We start from the raw sequence: 20,346 nt of genomic DNA, 5'->3' as shown, positions 1-20,346 counted from the left end.
CACGATACTGAGCGTCTAGCAGAATAAAATTAAAAGAACACAATCTCCTGTCCCCCCCCTCTAAAATCTGAACTCTATTCTATTATAATTCTCAGTGTGAGCACTGGCTCAAGGTTTCCTCACAATTATGAGCAACAAATGTATTTTTATATCTGGAGAGAAGCTTTAGTGAATGCAGAAGAACATCAATACCACAAGGAATGAATAAAGGCTGAATCAATAAAACATCTAGTCGACTAAAATTGGAACAGGCGTGCATCTGTCCTAAAAGAAATACATATCTGCATGATCTGAGCTGGAGAATATTTCACAGGCCTCAGAGTCTATGTACAGTACATCCGGCAAACATCTAATTCTTTTAAGATGATGATGATTTTAAGATGATTTAATCCAAAGCCCCTCATCTGCGTTTTCTGCTATTGCCCAAAACCTCAGAGTTTTTAAATAGCAAATTATTCTAAATTGCTTCTCTGTTGCCATGGATACCCCCCCCCCCCTCCACAACCCTTTCCCTCCCCAATACCAACCCCGTTGTGCAATTACATTAGAGTGCCAAGGCATGGTGAGGTATTAAAAATCTGTAACAGGCAGAAATGAACAGAGATAGTGAAATGTGATGTTTCTGCAACAAGAGATCACGTAGGAAACCAGGAAGATTAAATATGTAGGAGCTGTTAAAAGGCGCTGACCTGTATAATGAAAGAAACAGCATGAAGTGCAAGGCAGGGAGTGGGATAGAGGGATAGAGAGAGAGAGAGAGAGAGAGAGAAAGAGAGAGAGGGGGGGGGACAGAGAGAAAATGGCACAGCACAGAAGCAAAAGGCAGTCTATTTCAAGGTTATTGATGCCATCTTTTTCATGACCTCATTTTTAATTCAGAGCGCTGGGCCCTGACAGCTAATCTCGGGAAACGGTTTAAATAAATATCATTAAAGCTTCCCCGTAGCTGCAGCGGCAGACCTTGGCTTGGACATTTCTACATTGATTTTTTCCCCTGCGCACTAATGAACGGCGCTCCGCGACTAAAAAACAGTAACTTTGAAAATGACAATTAGCTGAGGTTATCTCCTGTTCAATTCCAGCTATGTAACTCCATTACTACCAGCGATTACCGCCTGCTCCTGGACAGCATAAATATAGTGATTATGCCCCTGGCTCCATCTTTCACAATAACATCTCCTAGGAAACCATTTCATATGATTTTACCATTAGGGCTGTAAAGGGATAATGTGTATAATTTAAAATGAGAGCTGAATGCGTGTGGATATTCACAGTCTTTAACCCAAATAACACAAAGACAGCCAAGAATATCCACTTAATTTAAAGCAATTATATCATGAAATATTGCTTCCTTACTTCCCACTAGCTTAAGACTTTTTATTTCCTGCTCTTCTCTACTTTGGCCTGCTGAGACAAATCAGAAGTGATCGTTCTGAGAGAGGAGGAAAATATAAGTATTTCTCCAGTTTGTACACTGTATATTCTTCCCTCTGAATTATATTTCTGTAGCACATTGACTAATGATTAAAGGTGGAAACAAAGACGCCTCTAGGGAACAAACACACACTTCAGCGAGCCCACAAACAGCCTCATTCATCATGCGGAGAGAATGGCCGTGTTTGCTGAGTTAATACAATGAAGCTAATTGCCCTCCAAGCAGCCCAAACACCAAGGCTCAGCTAAAATTATTCCCCTGAATGGAAACTTGCTCAGCTTCAGCTGATCTCTCTCTCTCTCTCTCTCTCTCACACACACACACACACACACACACACACACACACACACACACACACACACACACACACACACACACACACACACACACACACACACACACACACACACACACACACACACACACACACACACACACCTTATCACCCACCACCACCCCTCCCTCTTACACCGTCTCTCTCTGTCAGCCTGATATTCACTGCAGTGTGTGGATATTATTGCTTTGTATTGATTCAGCATTATTTTCTCTCAGCTGCTTCTCGGTGGCTGGAGAGGGAAAGGCCAGCGCAGCAGCAGTCACACCTCAGCGCTTCCCACACAGTTTCGCCAACCCTGCCTGCCTCCCTGCGACCCTATTTACACCCTATAACGTGATGAACGGCGCATATTCTCACAAGTAATTTCCAGGTGGAGACTGATCACAATGATTTCAAAACTAGATTTCAAAAAGGCTATAAAACAAGGATCAAAGACAGATTCTGACTTTTGCAATAAAAGTACGTTTGGCCAGCATCATCTCTGGAGCCATGTGTTGAAAGTCATATCTATTATTAGTATAAATAAGGACAGCCACTCTGCAGCAGCTCCTCTTTTAAACCATATCCCTCTTTTAGGCTGTGAGGAGGAACCCAGGAAAGCAGATCAAACACTAAACAGCACCCTCAGCTGAACATTTAGAGGCACATCATCAGCTTGTGTACCAATGCAACACACTGAATAATATACTCTCATATGTATGGTTTCACAAATTTCCTGGAAAACTATTCCGGTCGCCACTACCTGTGCTTGCAAATTCGCTTACAGCATGCAATCTTGACACAATATGAAGCTGCCCGGCTCCCTCGTATGGTACTGCTGGCTCACTGCTGTATTACTGACAGGTGTGTGTGTGCCTAAGCTGTGTTGATGCATAAACCAGCAGCAGCCGGAGGGATGTGGAGAGGGTCGCCGGCCTGGAGGAATGACCTGCTTCATGAGCGACTGGTTATCTCTTGTTGGGAAGATCTTATTTGGCATTTGTTTAACCTTGGAAAAGTGGGCGTGTGTGCGTGTTTGTATGTGTGTGCGAGTGTGCAAACAGCACTATATAATACCCTCACAGCTCCCTCAGGATCATATCCATATGCTTGCTTTAATTTAGTTACCATCTGAGTGATGAATGTGAAGGTTCAAAATGCTGCAGTATCTGACTGAATGATTAGATGAATACATTAAACTGGTGTTTTCGTTTTATCTTGCAAGTCTGTGTGCTTGCAATGCATATAGAGGGGAAAGGGTAGTTACTGTATATACATGTGTATCCATGTAGGTTGGTTAATAATTCAAAACTTGGCTGTTATTTCTGAGCTTTTAAATCCTCTTTAGTCTGCTTGTAGAGGAGCATGGGTGGAGTTTACAGCATAATTGGTTCCATAGTGCCATGCAACGAATCAATTAATCCTAAGAAAATAACTGGATTTTATCTCATCATGAATTCATTTAGGTCCATAAGGAATGCATTTCTTAATACTGTTAGAACTGCACACCATAACAGTAAGAGTCAGTGAGGAGTGATTTGCAAACTATCCCACTGCTGCAAGAACTGTTTTTCACATATGTGTAAGTGCATTAACTTCATGTGGATGAAATCAATATGTGTCTTGTAGTGTCCTGGTTTTATGAATAAAGTGTTGTGAAATAATGCTTGGTGCAGCTGTGCAAGGGTTTACTCACTAAACACAATGCAAACATGTGTGCATGCATAACAATAATGTGCCATATATATAACTGCCGGACATAATAACTCACCTCTCATAGTGTCTCCGTGTACACGTGGCGGCGCTTGTGCTGCTGGGGTTCCCGCCCAATTCATCATAGACATGCTTCCACTGTCTACGAACTGTGATCTGTAGGGGCGGATGAGAGGAAAAACAGTGATAAGATGAAGAGAAGAAGACAAAACCAAAAAGATGAATGTAAAAAGAGTACAATTGGGAAAATATGAAAGGAAGAAAGACTAAGAAAACAAAGAGAAAAACATAAGTGGCTGACATCATTTTGTGGTCTTGGGGAGTTACTGACTCATGATGTTCCAGTTATTGAATCCTCAACACTCAATTCTCTAACATAATAAGCTCTGTTAACATCATGCAGTCACTTGTTCCTTCTTTAACCTCTTATCCCAAAACAGATGACGGGCTACAATACAAAACACAAAACTTCAGGCTTCCACAGAGCTAACAAAACCTCAGCATGAAACGTGAGATAATCAGCTGCAGATATTGTTTTTTTTTTTAAAGGATATGAGCCCCGATTATATGAGCTGTATCCTGTTTATAGCCTGGTCTGGCTGTCTGTTCGGATGACATTATACCAGCTAGCTAATGAAGAAACAACCATGAGCAACACATTTGACGACTTAACACCAAACATTGACCTCACTTTGGAAACATGAATAGCGAGTGAGCAAACGGCAGGTAAGGCTGCCAAGTTCAATGCCCAAGCCTCACACACACGCACGCATTTCTGACTCAAGTGCACAGTTGTGGGTATATACGTGCATTTGACTTCATCTCCAACATGGGAAAAAATGAGCGATTTGACCAATTTCCCTCTGACAAGTGCAGTGCAGAGGAACATGTGTTTTCCACTGTAAGGGGGTTTTGAAACAACGGCATCATTTTCGCTAAATGTGGCTCTGAGCAAGACTTTCTTCTTGGGAAAATAGTGACTGACCTCAAGGGGCAAAGGGAGGGCAGAGAAAGAAAAGACAGGGAAGAATGAAGGGACACAGTTAGGTAAGACAATGAGAAAGGGAGAGATAATCGAGAAAAAGAAAGGAGGAGAAGGTAGACATCAGAAAGAGTGAAGCAGAAAGAGGGAGGGAGGGACATTGACGAAAGAGAAGGAGTATATTACCACATGTGTGAATACTTACCAACTCATATCCTCCGAGTTTCTGAGCAGCTTGAAACATAGTCCAAAGGTTGACTGTAGGAGACAGAAGACAAACAAGGCAGTCAGGGACTCTGGGAAAGGACCTGAGCTGAAACACATCACGTCATATATAGTCATTACACCAGAGAGAGAAAGAGATACACTGCTGGAAGAAGTATTAAGACCCTGTGGTTAAGTACAAGCAGCAATATCACACTATTAAAATACTCTCAAGTAAAACATTGCCGGGAAATGTCCTGCATTTAAAATTTGATTGAGTTAAAGTACAGAAGTATTATCAGCAAAATATACTTTAATATCTTTAAGAGCATTATTATCAATATATATAATATTATTATTAAGTCCTTATACATCTACACTTGTGGCTGGTTATTGTGGAGCTAATTTTACGAATGTATACTGTTAAGTAGTTTAATCTCTCACATTGTACCATATTTTATGAGTTCATGATATGTAAATGTGCAAAGTAAATAGTAACCATAGCTACAGTATGAAATTAGGTTTGATTAGATTACACTTTATTGTTATTGCACAGTAATCAGTACAACCTCACGCAGTTCTAATCAGATAAAACAAACTGCTAGTGATAGCATGACATTATGTTATTGTGCTATGTACAAAATCCTACATGTACAGTGCCAGTGATATGATATGTCAGAAGTGTAAGTAAGATAGTGAAATAAATTAAATGTAAAGTACAATATTTCCCATTGAAAGGTAGTTAAGTAGAAGTACAAAGTGTTTGATATCATCCTCAAATATTTACAGTACTATACTTGAGCAAATGTACTTGGTTACTTAGAGAGTGGAGACAGACAGATAGATAAATAGATAGATGTACACGTAATCCTTTTTTATTGGAACATGTCAAAGGAATATAATAATTAGATATTCCTGGACTGGCAGACTGAAAACAGCTTTTTATCATTTTCACACAAACCAATGCAGCACTTCTGCAGAAAGGATGTAAATGAATATTGAGTACTTGCACGATCACTGCTATGTGATAAAATATAGCATATGCTTCATCCTGACAAAGAGATTTGTTAACCCTCAGTTGCAGCCTGCAGGTATGAATGAAAACCATTACATGCATCAAACGCTTGGCAATATGCTCAAACTTCTGTTTGAACTCAATGCAAATTCATTTGCATTGATTTCCCCATGCAAATAACCCATGACAGGCCATATCAAAATACAAGTCTTGTGTAATATTTTCCTAAAAATAGCCATGTTAGTCTTCAGAAAGGCTTCAAATGACTGTCTTTGAAAGAAAATATTTCCCACAAACAATGAACCACTAGTTCATTGGGGGACTTTTTGTGCCAGTGACATTTGTATTTGCTTTCTGTAACATCATTGTTTAACATTTTTATATGACGGCCTATAAATAAGAAAAGGAGGCCTCGCCTGGGGAGAAATCCATCAAAATTCAATCTGTGCGTACACAAAGCCTTGCATTTGTCAAAATGACATTTTCCTATCTCCGCATTTGACAGCATTGATTTTTTCCTTCCCTCCTCTCTGCGACCGTTGTCAATGCACGGGTGGAATAACAAAGGGAGTTGGGTAGGTTTTTCTGTTTGAACTGAGCACTACGATGTATTGTGCTTTCTGACTGTAGAAACAGAAAGATGGGCTATTTAACTAGCTTGTTATGCATCGACTGTAATTACCACAATAGCACACGGGACTGGGAGGGAACAGAACAGATAAAGGAAATGAGAGAACATGTCTTTTCTTAGATGTCTTGTCATTAGCAATTTCTTTTCTTAATTCCCCTCTATTTGGCAGGGGCAATTATCACTGAGATAAGGATGACAAAACAGGAACACAATGCAGCCTCAATGACACACCGATGGCATGGCAATTAGACAACAAGGCTGAAAGAGGGAGACAAATTGGAACTGATGTTCACAATCACATGCTGATGCCCAAGCACTGAAGCACAAATGCGTCCATAATAGTCACACACACGCACGCGAACACACACACACACACACACACACACACACACACACACACACACACACACACACACACACACACACACACACACACACACAGTTACCAGTTAATCTTGCACATCAGAGGCATTCAGAATATACAACGTAGCCACTACTACTCCTGTTTTATTCCTCCTCAACTACTCAATCCACTCTATCTCCCATTTCTTTCAGCACCTCGACTGCTCCCAAACAACTTCAATGGCAGCAGCTGTACAGGAAAGTCAATATTAACCAAGTGATAAAAAAAAATAGAAGGATAGCAAGTTGTATGAATAAACTGTTGCCACAGTTTTCCTCCCTGACTGCTCTGTTCCTCAAAAGTAACAGCCATTTCCTGTGATTCAGGTGCCAGAGTGCATTCAGCCTCTATAAATGGATTATAATTCAGTAATTCAGAGCCACCTTTTCCATCACTTTTTTTTTTTTTTAAATAGCTCTCCGAAGACAGGTGAGCAAAGCCAGCTCAAGGCATTTGATATAGTAGATATAAAAATAAAGAATAAGAATGTATTAGAGCTAAAACAATTAGTCGATTAGTCAATTTGCAGAAAATTAGCCAACAACAACGAATCAGCTTTGAAGGAAAAATGACAAACATTCTCTGGTTCTTGCTTCTCAAATGGGAAGATTTGCTGCTTTGTTGTTTTCTGTGATGGTAGTCTGAAAATCTTTGGGTTTTGGACTGTTGGTCAAATCAAATTAAGCCTGCAGCTAATAATTACTTTCATTATTGATTAATCAACCAATTACATTCTCAGTTAATCATTTAGTCAATGAAATGTTAATAAATAGTGGAGAAAAAACTGCATCCATAGAGCTTACTGTGATACGTTCAATATAAAGCTTGTTTAGTCTGACTAACGGTCTAAAACGTGTGTGTTTATTGTCATGCATGACAAAGAAAAACAGGAAATAGTCATATTTGTGAAGCTGGAACATAAGCACGGTCTGCATTTTTGCTTCAAAAATGATGATCAATGATCAAAATAGTTGCTGGTTAATTTTCTTTTGATTGAGTAATCGACTAATTGCTGCAGCCCTTGACCAAAAAAGAAATACAAATATGTCAATAGATGGACATCAATCACTGTTTCCTGATATTTTAAGGACCCAAATAATCAGATGATTAACCAGTAAAGAAAATAATCATTAGCTGCAGCTCTAAAACTATTCTGTCACCACACTACTTAACAAGGTTAGAGAGTCAGTGTAAAATAACACCTGATTATTATAGAATTAAAGAGGCCAATTGGTCTCAGATCAGCACCTTTGCTCTGAGATGTTTAATGCATACAACCACTGGAGTGGAATATAAATACAACATGAGTGTGAGGTAGGCAAACAAGTGGACACTGTGTTAAACTACAGCAAAATAAATATGTCTGGGTTCAAAATATGTTATGAGCCATGAGAGGTGAAGGCAGATCGACTGAATTTTAAAGGTTTGCATTTGTCTGTGCTGCTGTAAAGACCCCATAATTGCAGTTTAAAAAAATATTGCTCAGGTACAGAAAGACTCACATCTAGTACATGAGTTGGAATACACAAAAACAGCCAATGTTAGTATTCAGTGAGGAGGTTTTATGTTTTGAAGGTGAATCAAATGGATACTGAAATTACCCAGCCAACAAAACATGGGTACGTCTGGTAAAACATTCAACCATCTGTTGCTTTGTTAAACTCCAGAGAACTTCAGAAAAAGATTATTACTCAAACGCAACTAAAATAACATAATTTCAATTTCCATTACAGGAAGGCAGATTCTTTGATCTTTTAATACATTTGTAGCGACTTTAAAGGCAAGAATATGAAAATGGCGCCAGATTACATCTAAGGGTTTGTTGTATTAATTATGATGTGTTTTCCTTTTTTTCTCTCCTCTTTACATGTGCTGATGTGTGCTCGCTGCCAAGGACGAAGTTTAAACAGCATGATTTCACCATTTAATGAGGGCCTTGCTTATGATGTGTCTGGTTTTGAGATTCAAAGCATGTAGTGTATGTTAAACAGTTGGCTCGTGGACCTCGACTTTATTCTGAGCTCAAACCGAGAAATGCCAACTAAAAGTAAAGCATGTTGGGTATGTAATTCTCCCTCGGTCTCTGTCTACCTCTTCCTCTTTCCCACTCTCTATCTCCCTCAACCACAATGACCTATTTAAACAACAACATGTCAGCAGTCAAGATGACAGGATTGTCAAAATACCACAGTTAGGTTAGCAGAGTCAAAGCAACTAGCTTACCTTCATGTAATAGTTTAGTGTAATGAGTTTTTACTGCACTATAAACTGTCACTGTTAAATTCTATACACATCTCTGTCTGCCTCTCCTGCACGTCGTTAATTTACTGATGTTGCCGAGCCTCAGTCTGATATGAATGACTAAATCTTCCTTGGCTCATTTGAAATGAATGCAAATGTGATTTCCATCCTCCAAATAAAGACTGAGAAAGAAGTGAATCTGTGAACCACGGTTTGAGATGAGAGCCTACACTCTCTCGTGTCTTGCCTCAAGATCAAACACGAAAACACAAGCGCACTTTTTCTGTTTCAAGAGACCAGAGCAGCGCCCTTTATGGTGTTTACGTGCATGTCTCTCACTCTTGTCCCGTGCACACCGAGTGCAAGCTAAGCTTCCGACCTATATTAGAAATCTTTCATCTCGAGCAGACGTGTTTCCCATACATGTGATGTTCTTTTAACACTGTTAGAGGACGTTCTTGGTTTTCACAGGAAACCCCTCTGACAACTGTGAGAAGATATTCTCTCCTCATATAAAAGCCAGCCAAAATATGCTCTGACAGGGAGCTTCCAGAGTCTTCGCTGGAAACCGCTGGATGTGATTTTTCTCAACATAGACAAATATTCTTTTAGTTTATTATTACTACAGATTGGATGTGTTTTTTTTACAGTTTAACAGCGGTGTAATTTACTGATTTTTGGCTTTTTGCCTGCTGTAATTGGCTGCCATCTCCATTTCTTCCCCCAAAGTGCTCATATAGTGGATTGTTAGGACAAAACCTGCCCTTGACTTGACTGAAAAGCAGCTCCTAGTTTCTCATCTCATCACAACAGGGGGGCACTACAGATAACGTGTGGATCACATGCTGATTAAAATCCACACTGGGTTTTTCCCTGCCTATTTGACTCTTGGGTATGACTTACAGTGCAGTTTCACTCTGATGTCTAAACTGTAATTTGAAACATATGCTTCTGTTTCTTTTTTTCCCCTCTTTGCATGGAAATACTGAATAAGTTTTGGTAGTTTTATTCCTAAAGGTGTCTCTTATTGGGTTTTTAATCCCCTATCAGCCCTCTAACCTTCCCTAGTGGTGATATTATAACTGAAATCTGCACAACAACCCAAGGAAAATGTATCCACACAAATTCACTGTTGGACTACTGAAACTAATACACTCTATTGTTTAAACCTTGCCAATGAGGGAATAAGAGAATAAGTTGTCCTACTCACTCTGTTTGAAGCCGAGGAAAGGGATCCTCTCTATGGGCGTGTCTCTTTCTTTCATGTACTTGTAGAGCTCCACTAAGAAAGCTTGCTCCTCCGCTCTGGTCTCCTCTGATGTTTCCTCCTCGTTCCTCTCCTCCTCGTTCCTCTCCTCCTTTTCCCTGTCCTTGTCCTTTCCTCTCTCCTTCTCCTCAGCTGTGGATTTCTTGCTGAGGCCGTTGGCCTTGTGTTTGGCTGCTGATATTATTTTTCCGTTGGGTACCACTTTACAGTTGGGTTTGACCTATAAGTAGTGAACGCAAAAAGTTAGCGGATATAATTTTAAATGGAAGTTCAACCCTTAACAGACTGTTATTCAAATGATGTCAGACAATTTGGATGAAATATGTTTGAGCTTAAGCACAAACAAATATTCTTACAGGCCACAGAAGCAGCTTCATTGATTATCAATGGAGCAGCTCCTCTTGTCATCGCAGATTAGGCACAGATTAGTTTGACTCTAGCTTCAAGAGAGAATTGCTAATATTGATTTAACTGTCCAAGGTCATAGGAATAACAGCTGTGGAAGGGCTTTTAGGGTAGATACTTCCTTCACTTTGAATATTACAATCAATGTCAGACAGGCGCTGGATAAAAAGGAGCACTGAAAAATACAGAAGAGTGGCATTAATAATGCAAAATATTTCAAAATCCACTGGAAGTCATCGCTGAAAATGTTCAGTTTCTTAACCGAAAAGCATGACAAAGATCTGCCAACAAGCTGTGATAATTTCACAAAGTAGCCTTCAATTCTCCTCTTGAGCTAACATTATCTTGGCAGTAGTTCAATGAATATTCGAGAATACTGCCTCTTGTTCCACTGTGGGATCATGTTGTACTTTAAATGACTAAATTACTCTTATGTGGTTGATGGAACAAAGCCACAGACAAAGATAGTGCTGCTTAATAACTATACTACCATGACTGATCTGTCAAATAATCAGTCAAATGAAAAACTGTTTGATAGTTTGACTTTGTGTGCAATCTATATTAAATTTACTAGCTTGAAAATATATTAAGAAAAACTGATTCAAAGTGACCTTTTAAATAACTGTTTCACAAGTCATTTAACTTTAAGACACAGTGTATAATAGCCACAATATACTTGACTTCTTTGATAAACATTTACGTGGGTGCTACCTTGGGACTTTTGCTCTCTGGGCTGCAGGGGTCGTGTGCGGCCACTGCTGTTGATGCCTGGCTTGACCCTGATGACCCTTGACCCTGAGCCTGACCTGGGGAGTCCCTCCTCTGAGAGATGGACAGCTTTTTCTTCCGAGGTCGCCCCTTCAAGTTGGGAGCTGAGGGAAAGGAAGACAGAAGATAAATGATTAAAACTGACAATGAAAATATCAGTACACATTGGGGAAAAAAAACCCTGCTTTTATTTGCTGACATTTTTAGTCTAAAGCTATTTGAGTTTTCATCTTCCACAGGCTTTTCAGAACAGAAATACAGGCGGTATGATAGCGTTTCCAGACAAAAATACATTTCCTCTTTGATCACATTGGCTTTGAGCTGAGCAGGACAAAGGCTATGACAGGAACATTTACAATCAGGGAAAGGAATTTCACAGGCCTGCTAGCCTGTAGCTAATTATTTCTAAACTGGATTAGTGCAACACGGTGGTGAATGGGGTAACTGGCTGCCAAATTGCTCCAATGTGCTAGTAAACATCATCCTCAAGTTCCCTCTCAGCCTAAAAGAGAAACTATATTCAAATTCAGACAGATGTATTTTTAAGTTTCACGATGAGGGGATTGTTACAGTCAAGCATTTAGTTTAATACTATAAATAACCGATGCTGGTTAACCCAAAAAGCCACAAAAAGGAAGAACATTTTAAAAACATATTCTGCAAAGAGAAGTATTTGATACAGATGCTACAAAAACTCCAAACTCATGACTCTATCTTCTCATGTTTTTCACAGCAGGATTGCCACAGTTGTCATCTTATCATTAGCATCTGCATCATAAAGAATTACATTATATTATAGCACCTCAGATGTACTGATCATCATCTCTCTATTTTTGGTTTCCCTCTGGTTAGCCTGCTCATGTCTTAAAGCTGAACACTGTTAATTAAAAACACATGAACCTGCCTGATAGGAGCTCTTTGTTTGAAAGGCTGGCAGATATAATTGCTCAGTTCACATTACACACACAATAAAGTATTTAAGCCCTCCAAGTCCTTTGTACACCCACGTTTATGTCAACCAGCGACTGTAATGTAACTTCTTGGCAGAGTGCCTTGCCTCCACGCAGCAACACAAACAGAGATAAGCTCAAAGGAGAAGGAGAGAGAGAGAGAGGAAGAAAAAGAGAGAAACTTCAAATGATCCAAGTTCAGTCACGTATTTCACAGCGTCAACATTCTTTCTTTCCATCTGCAATGACAATTAAATCACATCCAAGGTTGCTCTCTGCCAAAAGGACTCTGTGATTATTTTCGTCAGATCAAATTCCCATCAAGAAAATGTTACAATAACACCAGAGCTGAATAAAACTAAGAGGCAGTCATTAAAAAGGTTAAAATGATCACGACTCAGCAACCTACGTATCACTTCATGTTGTTATTTTCACAACCGTTGCACCGGGGAGAAACCGCATAGGGAAAATTCCAAGGGCATTTGTTATGCATTTGTCATCCCTTTGGCACTGACAAAACAAGTTTTCAGCACTGTAATCTTTACTTAGAAAGCACTGGGTGTGTTTTTTCTCCTTTTTCCTCAGTATTTTCTCATTCTGCTACTCACTCTGCCTCTTTTTTATGCCGCCACTTACTCATTAATGCTACAAAATTACATAAACCATTTTATTTACTTATTTATTTACTTGTGTTTATTTTTGAAGCTCTGAATATCCAATGAATAGACTAATGCCACATATTGAAACATTTATAGCCTGAGCTAATTTGCGATGTTTATCCTGAGATGGATATGCAATTACACAAAACACAGGCAATAAATAGTTGGTAAAAAAAAATTCAATAAAAGTGCTACTAAAGAAGATAAAACTCTAAGAGAAATAAACAGATCACACATGTTTGGCATAAATAGTGCTTTTTAAAAAACCATGCATGCAGTAATCCATCTATCCATTCATTTTCTGCTGCTTATCTGGGACCGGGTCGCGGTGGCATTAGGCTATGTAAGGAAACTCAGACTTCCTTCACCCTGGTAACGCCCTCCTGCTCCTCCTCCGGGATCACAAGGCATTCCCAGGCCAGAGGAGATATGTAGTCCCTCTAGTGTGTTTTGAGTCTGCCCCGGGGTCTCCTACAAGTTGGATGTGCCCAGAACACCTCCAGAGGGAGGCGTCCAGGAGGCATCAGGTGCCAAAACCACCTCAGCTGGATCCTTTCAATGCTAAGGGCTGTACTCTGAGCCCCCCCAGAGGGAGTTATACAAAACACAAACATTATGTGACTGATGAACTTATATTTGCAGGGTTGACATGTAGGAGATTTATTCTCCAACATGTGACATTGAATTAAACAAACGTCGCGTAGGTCTGAGTGAGGTCACACTCTCAGTACAGTTCTGTTTTTAGTCCCATCACTAACCCCCCTGACACCCTACACTGAGTTACATAACCTGCCTGTCTGTTTACATTTTTCATCAGGTCAAATACAGCTGCGTAAGAAAATGGTGCTATTACAGCAAAACGCTGCAGCATAACAAATGTTGACACAACAGTGAGCGAGTTTAACTTCATTGACTTATTTGATAAAGGACAACCTGGCTAAATGTTAAACTGGGGTCAGATGGGGCATTTATGTATTTTTGTATACATACACAGACAGGCACATAAGGTCAAGTGCTGGCAATCTTCCTCTGCTGCAGAACTGCTGATCTGCTCTCCTTGTAGCAGAGTTACATAAGAATAACACAAAGAAAATCAAACGTGGACTGACTGTGCAGATTGATTTTCTAGAATGGAAACGCAGACATTTATAGTCAGTAAAACACAAAGCAAACATCACAAGATAATGATTTTACAGCACCCTGGGAGATGTGATATTTTTACCATTCTGTGGGCATTAAGTGTTTTTTGTCACTGCACTAGAAAAGAAGGAGACTATTGAAGTATACATGATACTTCCCTCAACATGCCGAAAACAGACATTACAGTCATACACCAAAAACAGCTGCTGACCAGCTACCAAGGCCCTTTTTACTTCACATTCAGTTGCTTATTTCTGCGTCTGTGGCTTTCTGCTTATCTGACATGACACAGCGATGTGTCTTGAAGTGACCAGATGACTCCTCGCTGGTCCCTCACAAACCCCCAGAAGGCACACACACACACACACACACACACACGCTTGTTTGTAGCTATCTTAGTGAGGACATTCATTGATATAATGCAATGCCCTACCCTAACCTTAACCATCACAACTAAAAGCTAACCCTAATCCAAAACCCAATGCTAACCTTCACCTTAAAACCAAGTCTGAAGCCTCAAACAGCCCTTTTGAAGGTGTGTCAGAAAGTGAGGACTGGCCAAAAATGTCCTCACTTCCCAGGTATAAAACTCAACTTGGTTCTCACAATGATAGCCATATAAGCACACACACACACACACACACACACACACACACACACACACACACACACACACACACACACACACACACACACACACACAAACACATATATCTAGACACTCACAGACACCATAAATAAACACAACAGTCACAGATACACACTGCTTGTAATGCTCAACAGTGGTGAACAGCATTCTGGATCACGGCTCCTTGGAGGGAGGTAAGGCCATGCACACACACACACACACACACACACACACACACACACACACACACACACACACACACACACACACACACACACACACACACACACACACACACACACACACACACACACACACACACACACACACACACACAGGTAAGGGGTATTTCCCCCCCGGGTGTGAATCCATCATGTCTTGTCACAGAGCACAACCCCTGAGCCATGGAAGTCATGATGACTTCAACGACAAGATGCTCAACCTGACAACTTGATCAGCCGAACGCTCTCAGCTCTTAACGGCCTTACAACACAGCGTTGTCTACTATTTCTCCCCCCTCGGATTCAATTAAACACAGCCCTAATACCACTGTTACATTGCCATTCAGTTGATGTCAATGATAATGAAAAACTCATTAGAGACAGCTCGGGAAGGGTTCTGACGGTTCTATGCATCAACAGAGCAGAGCCACGGGGAACCACAACAAAATGGACTGATTGATTGAAGGGCTGCTGGGAATGGAGAGACATATCAAGCTGACTGGAGAATTCAGCTGATGGATGCCTCAGTTGATAACACTCACAAAATCGACTGGAAAAAAAGCTCGATACCTACATGTGTTCACTAAATGATTATCTCTTTTAGAGTAGAGTGCTTTCTAAAATCTCTTTAAAGTAGATGGACAAATGATGAAACCAAAATTAGAAGCTTAGGGATCTAAAAAAATATGTGATTGTACTTTAGTAGATTAACATTTGATATAATCTATCACAACTCACAACTGTGTGCAGTGGTTACCTATTAGTATACCTATTTTTAGCCTAGCATTGTGGATGAAGGGGTCAGTCCACCACTTTAATCCAGACATGTAGACATTCATGGAAATAAACTAAACTCACTTTGGTGACTTTTTTCATTGACATTCATCATTTTAAGTGAAACATCTCTACAACTATAGTTTGGTTTAAGACAAAAAACCTACATAAAAAGTGTTGCTAAACTAAATGGTGAACTAAGCCAACTGTGGAGAGCACATGGACCGTTATTTTGCAATCTTTATTAATCATATTTTGGAAATGTGCAATCAAGGAGTTATAAATGTTGATTATTCATTTTATGAGCATTCATAAAGGTCATACTGACATAAATCATTCATACAAGTTGTTGGGAAATGCTACAATGTAATAATTACTCATGACAAAGAACACAACTCTGGTCTAACATCAGGCCATAAAAACTAAAGAGCTCAATGAATAACATTTAGTCAATTATGTAGAAATTAACTGTTGAAGCGACATTTTCCCAGACAAACACAGACTGACTGACTGGGGAAGAATCTGCCCATCTGCATTTTTATGAAACAAAACTCCCACTCATGGCTTTACTCAAACTCCTAATTCTGCAGTTTAGCTTCAACGTTTTCTCCACATAATGAGATCTAAGTTCAAACAAGGAGGTGAAGGAGGAGGATGAGTGAGGCATGACTACAACAAGCAGTGGTGGGTGAAAAACATGTTTTGACATATTTTGTCCCCTCACTTGGTTGCAAATTCACTAAAGGCCTGACACCCACTCAGCAATTATCAGCATAGCTCATTGCCAAAGGTAACATTCATGTCGCAATACATGACCTTGTGTGTACAGTACAGTATGTCCCCTAAGAGAGAACAGAGTGGAATACAATACAGTTTTGTCATTTTAATTTAACGTCTATATCAACAAGTTAAGTCTTACTGACATAACATTGTAGTGACACATTGAAAAGTAAATAATAAATAAAAATAAATATATAAAAATATATATAAAAAAAATAAAAAATAACATTATTAATGTTAAAAAAAATACTAGATAAAACTGTCAATAAATGTTGAAACCAAGTCTTTAATGCCAATATGTAGCAGACATTCAGGTCAGTTAAACTGCACAGGGACATTGATAAGTAGAGTTACATTTCAGCTCCGTTTTAATCAATGTAAATTCTCCAAGAGAGATCGACTAAGTCAATTTGAATTTGAAGTCTCTGTTTAATGATTACATAGTGAAGGGGCAGAGGACTTCAAGGATTTTTAGCCAAACGTGCTGTGGAGTCATCTGTAAAACATTCAGCGAGCTCAGGCCACAAAGAGCACAGCGTCAAGACAGATATCTGCACAGGTGGAGGAAGGAATCCTCCCCTGGGATGGGTTTGTAAATGAAACTGTACCTGTAGGCACGCCCATGCAAAGACAAAGAAGGTCACTCAAGTCTGGCGTACAGGGTTACAGCAGTGCACTGGAAATTTACAGCAAGTCATAAAACATAACGCACCATGACAGACTCTATTTAAATGCACCGGGGCAGATGCATTTACATGCATGTTAAAAAAAATCACCATAATGAAGCAGTAATGCTGCAGTTATTAGATGGAGATCAGAGGCAGAGTTTTTTCTAACTAATTAAAAAGAAAAGACAGACTAGAATATGATTCAACAGATTCAGAAGATGATTCATAAGTAACAATAATAGCACCTATCAGGATGCAAAAACATGAGCAAAAATAAATAAAACTGAACAAACAATGCATAAAACATGACAAATCACGATACAAACCACCCTCTGATTCAACTCCTGAGACACAGACTTTAATCTGTAGAGCAGCGGAGCATTAAATGTGTGATCAGTGAAGTGATATTACACTTTGGTGGAACATTTTAACTCCACTGGAGGCGCAGGGATGTGACAAGGGAGGCTCCAAAGCAGCAAGGCAACTGTACAAGAGAGAATATAAAAAAGGCAGTGATGACTGATTCCTCAGCCAGCAGTGACAGGCGACGGCGCGTCTTCACTATACATCAAAGATCTCAGGGGTTGGAGAGATTTCAAGAATTTCTGCTCAAGGACGGCTTGTTTCTGACCACAGTTTCAGTGTTTCTCTTCTGTTTGGAAACATGTTGGACTCAATGTTTCTTGCTCATTTCAAAGCAAATAGATAGAATGATGTTCTATACAAAATGTTGTATAGAACATCATTCGAGTTCAATACAAAATGTTGGTTATTGCTCATCAGGCTCTACATGATGAAACCCCTGAGTACATCTCTCTATTGTTGTGTTCATATATGATCTTAAAGTCTCTCAGATTGGCTAACCAGCGTCCACAGAAATCATCCAGTTTAACTAAAACTTTTTTTTGTATTTTGAATGTCAATCACATTGTCACTTTTGCTTTGAAAAGTTCTATATAAATACATCTTCACTTACTTAATTACTGGTATGAAATTAGTTACTCTGATAAAAACACCCACATCATCATCATCATCTACAATGGCTTTAATAACGTGCACTCTTAGCAATGTTAAAGGGAAATTCTAGTATTTGATGTTCTTGCAGGGTTTTTATTCTCATAATCGTAACGCTGCACCTCTGTTGTAGAGATTTAGGACATGCAACAAAAAGTATACTGGTTCAGCAGCGCCTTGTAAAGATTTAATAACCTTCAATCTTTCATACATTTTACACAAATCATCGTTTTTTGCCTCATAAGTAGATCCCTATGCAGTTAGGAAAAATAGCTAATCCCTCATTTCTGTTTCAGTCTGACTCAGAGACAAGCTTCCCTTGATATATGTTGTTTTGCTAGTTTCCCAAATCTCTATAATGGACCCTGTGAGTGCAATGTTACCATAACCCATTACTTAAAATGGATAAGCTTGAAAAATAACAGAATTTTCCTTTAACTGTCATGTGAATTTTTTTTACCCTGGTTTTCACCTGCCAGGCCACATAAAGACTGTCATAACCATTATTTATACTTTTCCTTTATATGTTTATATTCAACAGAGCACATTTGTAGTTATTTGATTATGTATAGAAGGCACAAGGTCCAATGTCATTATTATTTGCTCTATGTTAATATAAGTCCATGGAAATGAGTCGCATCCATTTATTGGTCTGGTTGAAGATCCGCTGTCTTCTTTGTTCCCTCCTCACTACAACCGTGATTTTACATATGTAAAGCAGTGAGTATTAAGTGCTCCCTACTTTTCATCATTTTGTTGCTGACTGTAGCCACCGTTGCATTTCATGTATGAATATCTGGCATTTTTTTGATGTTCTCATAATTCTCACTTTGTCACATCTGACAGCAGAGTTATTCCTCTGTTCCCGTGCTCGAGGCATGTTCCTTCGCAGAGTCATTTGAGATACACTGACAGCACAAAAAAATGTAATGAACAGTAATACTTCAAGCATCTCTATCACCGCAATCATCAGAAATTACACAATGTGCCCACAGAGTGAGACAGAGTGAGAAAGAGGGAGTGGGTGGACGGAGTACACTGTTTTTTTATTAATCATCAAAACCTCCGTAGGTTGATAGATGATACAAGTGTTAATTAATTTTTCATAATCATACAGAAGGAGATCATCATTGATGAACTGCAAAACATTTCACAGCAGAGTGTAAGCGTGCTGTGTTTCGTATGAGGTCAACCTCAGGGGGATTTAGCATCAGTAACATTGAAATATTTTTGTCCCCGGTGTTGTTTTCTTGCTTGTTTCCACCCGTTAATGCAACCGCAACATAAGATGATATTTTCATACTGCTGTGGCTGTGAGCTATTCTGAATTTAATGAGGAATGCATTTGACTCTTTCTAAAGCATGACAATGGATACTGGTTACCTGTTATTACACAAATGGGTCCAGGTTTTGCCAGGTCTTCGACAACAACAACCCACTTTCAAATATAACAGAGGAAGAGAAAGAAGGTGGAAAGAAGAGAGTGTGGTAACAGAGAAAGAAAAAGGGAGATACAGACGGAGAGAAAAAAACAGTAAACAGAATCCCACCGAGCAGCGAAGGCGACAATTTAAATTTTTCACCAGTGCTCAGAGACAGTGAACAGTTGTGTTTGTAGAGAGCACCTGTATCAGGAGCTCTGGTCCTGACTACTGACACACTGAAAATCACTGTAGTACAAGGCTATTACAGCCCTGTGCCCGAGTAAAAGGCAGGGATTAGTATGGCTTGTTACTAAGAGCTCTAACAACAGTCCCCTGAGGTGCAGCCGACTCATCTACAGGTCTTCAACATCTTCTTGTAAACAGGGCGAACTCTCTAACCACAAAATCATGATTCATGGCGCTTCAGCGTCTCTTTCAAAGAGTCATTTCTTCCGAATTACAAAAAACCATAAAACAGTTTCACACTTCTCACCCATATTGGTATATATATATTTGAGTGTCATGATCTAATTTAAGTTTTGAGATATCCGTCAGCGATTTATGCCTCTACCACAAAATGGAGGTGAACGTTATTTTGAAACCTGTCCTTCCAAGAAAAACAACACAATAAGTTGTAAATTCAGTCGGCCAAAATGACCAACTGTATAGTTACGCTTGAGAGACAGACACCATCTAGCAGCCGTAGTA

At 39.5% G+C, this 20,346-nt stretch overlaps 1 protein-coding gene across 1 annotated transcript in view; it reads right to left on the bottom strand.

The window, feature by feature from the left end:
- Positions 1 to 20,346, bottom strand: part of LOC133991915 (AT-rich interactive domain-containing protein 5B-like) — a 76,621-nt gene that overhangs the window by 9,392 nt on the left and 46,883 nt on the right. Inside the window, exons 5-8 of the mRNA XM_062430523.1 lie at positions 11,324 to 11,484; positions 10,151 to 10,427; positions 4,652 to 4,704; positions 3,523 to 3,620 (exon numbers count right to left, since the gene is read on the bottom strand). Of these exons, the coding sequence (XP_062286507.1) occupies positions 3,523 to 3,620; positions 4,652 to 4,704; positions 10,151 to 10,427; positions 11,324 to 11,484 (589 nt within the window). The remainder of the gene's footprint in view (positions 1 to 3,522; positions 3,621 to 4,651; positions 4,705 to 10,150; positions 10,428 to 11,323; positions 11,485 to 20,346) is intronic.

Source organism: Scomber scombrus, chromosome 12, assembly GCF_963691925.1.
Source record: "Scomber scombrus chromosome 12, fScoSco1.1, whole genome shotgun sequence".
NCBI classification, from domain to species: Eukaryota; Metazoa; Chordata; class Actinopteri; order Scombriformes; family Scombridae; genus Scomber; species Scomber scombrus.
The sequence above is the reverse complement of the archived record's forward strand: the minus strand, read 5'-3'. Positions and strand labels throughout refer to the sequence as shown.